Source organism: Brassica oleracea, chromosome C5, assembly GCF_000695525.1.
Source record: "Brassica oleracea var. oleracea cultivar TO1000 chromosome C5, BOL, whole genome shotgun sequence".
Lineage (NCBI taxonomy): Eukaryota > Viridiplantae > Streptophyta > Magnoliopsida > Brassicales > Brassicaceae > Brassica > Brassica oleracea.
The window spans coordinates 6,223,297-6,231,036 of NC_027752.1; the positions used below are offsets into that span (position 1 = coordinate 6,223,297).

A 7,740-nucleotide genomic window follows, 5' to 3' on the forward strand; every position below is an offset into this window, starting at 1 on the left:
GGTAGGGTCGAAAAAAAAAATCATTTTCCACCGAAAGCGAAAAAAAAAAGGTGGGGAGAGAAAGGCGATTTACAGGCGATCTCTCTCCCTCGGCTCCAGTTAGGTAAATCGAAGCTTTAACTCCTAGATTTCTTGATTAAGATCACTCTCCATCTTCTCTGTTCTCTATTAAGGGTTTGGTTGTCTGGTTTCGACAGATTATAGGAAAATTGAGAAATTAGGGTTTCAAAAAAATTTGGGGATAAATCGTTATTTATCGTTTTTGGTTTGTATCGGTCTCGGATTTCCTCTTTGTGTCTTACAGATTGGGGTTTCAATCGATTTGCCGTTTCTTAACTGTTTTCAATTGAAACCTTTTAAGTGATATTGTTATCTTATTTGTGTTCGAATTCACTCTGTTGATATTGTTTTGGTTCCTTCTCGTTGGTTTTGTTGGTTGATAGATGATGATTAATTTGCTTTAACTCTGTTCTTAGTCGTTGTTTGCTGAATATATTGGTCTTTAACTATCTATTTGCAATTTTTTTTCCAGGTAAACGATAATGGGACAATACAGTTACAGCCAGCCATCTTCATCATCAAACTCTGAAGACTTAACCTCCCTCATTGAAGCCGAAGCTGAGATGTACGCGGCTGAAGCTGAGATTAGTCAGTGGAATGCAGAAGTCATTCACTACGAACCATCACCAGAGGGTGATGATGGAATCCCGAGGACATGCTACTGTGGGTTGGAGCCTGTTCACGGATATTCCCAAACTCCTAAAGATCCATACCGACGGTACATTACATGCCCCAATGCTGATGATGAAGACTGCCACGTCTGGAAATGGTGGGACGTGGCGGTCGAGGAGGAGATGAGGGACATTCAGACGGAGCTTAGTGAGCTTAAGCTCAAACTAATGTCAGAAATGTTATGATCTATTATTAATCTTGCTTTTGAGGTATTATAACTTGATCACTCTGTTTTTTTATTGTTTGATTTTTTTTTTAAATGCTTGCTAACTTTTGCCACTCTGTTTTTACAGGTTTACGCATGTGGGAAGGAGTCACGGGTGCATTTGGTCTGTAGCTGTTGTGGGAAGGAGTCACGGGTGTTGTAGGAGTCACATATGACTCTGTTTCCTTTAGTATAAGTAGTAGTGTAGCAGTTTCCTTTAGTGTACTGACGGGTGAACATGTTTTCCTCGGAGAGTTTGTAATCTACTCTCCTTGTTTTCCTCGGAGCCGTTGTAATCAAGTTGTTCTTACATTGCACTGCAGTTTTGGTAATCTACTCTCCTTGTTTTCAAACTTTAGTTAACTTTGATGTCGTTGCTTTTTAAACTCACGTCACCCATTTCTTCCTCGAGTAGATTATTTGGTCATTTAAAACGTTTTAAAGTTCCCAAAATAATATTCCCAAAGAGTTCTAGTAAAAAAGTAGTCTAAAATGTTGATAGTGAACCCGAAAATGTGTAACTTAAAATAAGGTAAAACGCACTAGTCTCCAACAATTGTAATATCTTACTCGTTTTTGTTTCAATCTTATTTGGTAATCTACTCTCCATGTGTAAGATGCATTAGTAACGTCTGATAATGTCTATACAATCTTATTTGTTTAACTTATAGATAATTTAATTATTTTCTAGATATGTCATCATATTCATCTGATGAAGTCGATGAAAGATTGGACGAAATTTGCGATGAATACGTTGAAGAAATATACAACGACATAGTGGAGGCCCAAACCATACCACAAAGGACACGTCAGTATGTTGAACGACACCGCGAAGGAGGACAAGACCAATTATGGAATGACTACTTCAGCGAAGATTCGACATTCTCGACTCAATTATTCAGATGCCGTTTCCGCATGAATAAGGAATTATTCTTGCGTCTTGTTCATGGCCTAGAAGCGTGCTTTCCATTCTTTCAGCAAAGAAGAGATGCAATCGGGAGGTGGAGTCTTACTGCACTACAAAAATGTACCGCAGCTATTCGTCTGCTTACTTATGGTACTGCAGCTGACACCGTTGACGAATATCTCCGACTTAGTGAGAGCACTGCACTTTCGTGTTTACATAATTTTACTGACGGAATAATACAGTTATTCGGAGATGAGTATCTACGACAACCCACACCGGAGGATCTTCAACGACTACTCGATATTGGAGAGAAACGAGGGTTTCCTGGGATGGTCGGGAGCATTGACTGTATGCATTGGGAGTGGAAAAATTGCCCAACCGCTTGGAAAGGACAATATGCACGTGGATCAGGAAAACCGACATTTGTATTAGAGGTTGTAGCTTCCCAAGATCTTTGGATATGGCACGCCTTTTTTGGTCCTCCAGGTACCTTAAACGATATTAATGTCCTCGATCGGTCTCCTGTTTTTGATGACATTTTACAAGGTCGAGCTCCGAGGGTAAAGTACGTGGTCAACGGACACACGTATAAGTTGGCGTACTACCTCACAGACGGTATATATCCAAAATGGTCAACATTTATCCAATCTATCACACTCCCTCAAACTCCTCAACAAGAGTTATTTGCTAAAATTCAAGACGCAACCCGAAAAGACGTGGAGCAGGCTTTTGGAGTATTGCAATCTCGATTTTCAATTGTGAGAAATCAAGTAAAAACATTGAACAAAAAAAAGATAGGGAAGATTATGAGAGCATGTATCATACTTCACAATATGATAGTCGAAGATGAACGGGATGAATACTCTCGTATTGATATATCTGAATTTAAAGAAGGAGACGCCCCCAGATGTTCAGAGGTGGAAACCGAGAGACCAACAAATCTGAATAATATCTTTCCCACTCGGAATGATCTTCGTGATAGACAAACGCATGAAAGATTGAAAAATGATTTAATTCAAAATATTTGGAATAAATTTAGTGACGAAGATTAACAATTATTCTATATTTATGTAAAATTTTTGTTTTTATGTTTAATTAATGTATTTTATGTTAATTTATATTTCACTAAAAAAGATATTTTTTTTTCCTAAGGATTCCAACTTCGGAATCACTATTATACACACATTTTTAACAAGAGTCCTTAGCTATTCAAAAAAAAGAAAACAAAAAAAAAATATTGCTAAACTAATCCTATGGACTCCACGATGGGTGTCGTGGATGCTCTTACGATTATTCATCAAGACTGACATTACAGTTGAATAATATTATTATTATCCATATTTATATAATGAAACCAATGGTGTATATATATATATATATATAGAAATTTATTTAATGATGTGGGACATTGTGAATATACTTCAGACTTCACAGCTGGCGATGAATATAACTCGAGGTCCTATTATCAGTGTTGATTTTAGACAACCATTTTTGTGGCATTTGTTATTCTACTATGAATGATATCTGTTCGCCCGGCTGTATCATTAATTGCTTAGTTAACTTTTTTTGTATGAACACCCCATGCTTAAATAACTAATATTTAATAGGAAAATTGTAGAGAAATTGAGATGTATAACCATCGAATAAATTATAATACACTTTGCCTCTTATACATAATATTGACATATTTTCCTCACATACAACCGGTTGAAACCTGCAAAAAAAAATAAAAAAAAGTTAATAATAATAATAATACTCAAAAGTAACGTGTGGTCTTTGAAAATCACACATTCTCTCACATGTGCTTTATTTTGGTAACTTTAAAGTAGGTGAAATTCTTCTTCCCAGATTTTTTCTTGAATTGATTTCTTCTCACAAGAAGAACAATCAATTGTGGTAAAAAAGAGGCAATGATGAAGGTGTAGACGGTTAGAACACACACCAAATCTTTCATTTTTTTCTCCCTTCTCTTAACTCATTGATTCTCACAAATCATGCTTTTGTTTTCATATTGTTTTCGTTTTTAAATCTTGCAAATGAGATTAGGATTATCGCATCAGAGTTAGATCCATGATAGATATACACTAGTGAAGAATAACGACAGCGAATCTGTAAAGTGTCGCTGTGTCAGAAAAAAGGGAGGAGATAGAGACGATCTCTATATGGTGGTAAAGAATAATGAGAGTGAGCCAAATGAATGTGTATCAGCATGTCTAAGAAAGAAGAATTGAAGAAGATGAACTCTTTGTTTATACTATATTCGGTGAAATGAATAGTATAGTATATATTCTTTAGGGTAGCTATTTGTGTAAAGATATCATACTATTTGAGACGAAATGTTATACTATTCCTTAAAATGTAATAACATGCCATGTTTTCAAATTCAATAGTTATTTTCACTGTCATTTTCTGTGATTGATTGTAATATGAAATTCATTTTTTTTTAAATGTTGAACAAATTTGATTATTTGGAATCTTCATTATTATCAATTCTAGTTTAAAAATCTAAATTCTATTATTTAGAGGAATGGTGGTGAACTTGAGGTTTGCATTAGATTTTGAGATTTGGGTTTACAGTTTAGGGTTTTGGGTTTATATTTTGATTTATGATTTAGTGATTAGTGTTAGGATTTAGTAATTTCGTTCTCAAACTTGGTCATTTGGCAAATGTAAATGGAGTGGACCAGTACTTCTATACCATTTATAGAGGTTCCATACTATGTTGTGTACATTGAGAAAATTGACAACAATTATATAGATTTTGTTTGGGTTTATACTTTAGTTATTTGGGTTTAGATTTAGTAACTAGGGGTTTGTCTAGGGTTTTAGTATTTAAGTGGGTTAGTAGAGTTTAGTGTTTAGGGTTTATATCTGTGTTTAGGGTTTAGTGATTAGGGTTTAGGGTTTATATTTGGGTTTAGGGTTTAGTGGTTAGGGTTTAAAGTTTAGTGATTAGTGTTTAGGGTTTATATTTGGGTTTAAGGTTTAGTGATTATGGTTTAGAGTTTATATTTGAGTTTAGGGTTTAGTGATTAGGGTTTAGGGTTTATATTTGGGTTTAGGGTTTAGTGGTTAGGGTTTAAAGTTTAGTGATTAGTGTTTAGGGTTTATATTTGGGTTTAAGGTTTAGTGATTATGGTTTAGAGTTTATATTTGAGTTTAGGGTTTAGTGATTAGGGTTTAGGGTTTATATTTGGGTTTAGGGTTTAGTGATTAGTGTTTAGGGTTTATATATGGTTTAGGGTTTAGTGATTTGGGTTTAGGGTTTATATTTGGGTTTAGGTTTTAGTGATTAGGGTTTAGGGTTTAGTAATTTCTTTTTCAAGCTAGAGTTTAGGGTTTAGGGTTTATATGTCATGTCTTCAAATTTGATATTTCTCTACTATACCCTTTTGTATGATTGCTCGTAATATAAAATTAGTTTCATTCAAATGTTTGGCAATGTTAGGGTCATGTCTAGTTCAAGAACGTCTTTTTCATCAACAAGTATTTTTATTTTTTTCGTACTATTTCACATATGATGCCAACTAATATAAATAGAACAAACATTTGTATACTATTTTATCCAATGTTTCATACTATGTATGTATAGTACTTGAAAATATTATAAAATATTATATATTTCAGATTTTGATTTTCTTTTAAATATATATTATAGCTTAGATCTGGGTTTCGGATCTAGTGGCCAAGGTTTAAAGTTTAGTAATTAGGGGTTCAGTTTAGAGTTTAGTATGATATTTTCCATCTATATATACTATAGTTTAATATCACAAAATATTATATATATTTTTCAGATTTTAATTTTATTTTAAAATTATAAATATATAATATAGTTTACATTTGAGTTTGAGTTTAGTGATTCATTAGGGTTTAGTATTTAAAAGTTGGAGTTAGATTTAGGTTTATATTTGAGTTTATGGTTTATATTTGGATATAGGGTTTAGTGATTAGGGTTTAAGGTTTAGTATTTATAGATTAGTTTCAGATTGAGATAAGTTTTAGTATCTAGATTTAAGAGTTGATGTATAATAAATATTCTATATTATTTTGGTGATATGAAGTAGAATTAATGAAATGTTTCTGGTTATATGTATGTGATGTGGCTTTGTTATCTTCCTTTTGTTGGTGACAGTTTACATTAATTGCTGGCCACACTTGGATTTTGTCAACGTCATCTCCACATCTTTAAGTCACCGGCAACTTGTATGAATCAAGGATAAAACCGATGGAAATGAAGCACAATTAATAGATAATACATTATGTCAAAATCAGTGCTCTGCACTTAATTTATTTCCCAAACTTGGTCAGTTCACAAATTCACCCAAAATTGTATTGTATTACCACCAAAAAAATTATAATTCATCCTCTAATCAATTACCTTAAATTTCATCGATATATGATGTATTAGATGTATAATGTAGTTTTACTCTTTCATTCAACCGATGCAACCTGTAAAAAAAAAATAAGTTAGTTATTATTTACTGAACAAAGTAAATGTGGTTCTTCTTTTGTCACAAACAATTAATCCAAGTAAATTTGTATATGATAAAATTGAGAATTCTGAATAGTTTCTTTCTCACTTTTGAGTTTTGTGCAACATTGAAGACACATCGATGTATTTTGGAGGAGCAGACTGGTTGTGACGTCTCTGTCGGAGAAAGATTCGCCAATTCAAAAATTGACAATCGCAACGACGGCATAGTGGCTCAGTGAATAAATCTTCCCGATTTCATAATTTCCAGTGAAGGAAGACGGTACGTTAAATCATGTAAGTCTCAATTTGGGATTCAGTAGTTATACTACCCCATCGAAAACGAATAAGAAATAGCAAATCTCACATAAAACCGAAAATAACTTCACTTTAAGATATCTCAAATCTTCTAATCTGGGTTATTCGAAACACAAACAACTTGAAAATATAAGAGACTGGTTTAGATTCTTCTAATCTGCACCATATGTCATTGCAAAAGTAAAGTAACCACAAGTTTACGGCTTTTTGTTTGTATGAAAGTTTTGTTTCTATTCCAGTGTTTAAGGCAGTCCATATGAATGAGTATCAACATGGAATAGATTTGTAAATTATGTGCATCAACGTAAATGTGTGTGGATATATTTGTAAATGGAATATACTATATATATATAGTAACATAAATAGTACAGATTTATGTCTGCATAGTATAGACACTGTTTGTTTATTTTATATTTCATGGAATATGTCGTGTGTTGTATAGATTCATTTTTCACATGGTATTTCTCCCACCGATCAGCCTTTGTAAGCGAATTCAAGTTAATGTTCGTCAGTGACAGAAGGGGGAAATTTATGGAATTCCGGATAGTATTTGATCATATGTAAAATAGACTTAACTCATGTAAACATAACAGATTTTTGGACTCTTGTATAGGAAAGATCACACATCAATGTGTATATTCTCATTTATATGTAATGATGCAATATGTATATAGATTAAATAGATCATGGACATGTAAAGGAAATGTCATACATGTGAAATGGAATATCATATTATCATTTCGTTAACCGCACTCATACAAGTCTAAATTTTATTAGCATTTAGTTAACTCAATTTTTGTATTTAGTTAACCACATTCATACAAATGTAAATTTCACACAAATTTATATTATTATGTTTATAATGATTATATTTTACATTTAAAAGTAGATTATTACGATGAATGCTCTATATTGTATAGTTTAATATTACATAATATAGTTTACTATTACATAATATTATGTACTATTTTCAAATATTGATATTTGGGTTTAAGGTTTATATTTGGGTTTAGGATTTAGTGATTAGAGTTTAAGGCTTACCATTTGGAAGGTGGAGGTTGAGGTTGAGTCAGCATTAACTTCTTTCATGCAATTATAGACATTTCA

The 7,740-nt window shown here is 32.8% G+C and overlaps 1 protein-coding gene across 1 annotated transcript; it reads left to right on the plus strand.

Moving 5' to 3' along the window:
* The first annotated feature begins 542 nt into the window (after positions 1–542).
* Positions 543–1,113, plus strand: LOC106344359. The gene is made up of 2 exons (XM_013783757.1): positions 543–910; positions 1,026–1,113. The coding sequence occupies exons 1-2, from the start codon at positions 543–545 to the stop codon at positions 1,111–1,113; spliced, it is 456 nt and encodes a 151-aa protein (XP_013639211.1).
* Positions 1,114–7,740: the final 6,627 nt, after the last annotated feature.

Excerpts from the sequence above, each read along its gene's own strand:
- LOC106344359 (XM_013783757.1), top strand. The coding sequence starts at position 543 with ATGGGACAATACAGTTACAGCCAGCCATCTTCATCATCAAACTCTGAA. Across the intron at positions 911-1,025 it reads CTCAAACTAATGTCAGAAAT|GTTTACGCATGTGGGAAGGA; the intron begins GTTATGATCTAT and ends CTGTTTTTACAG.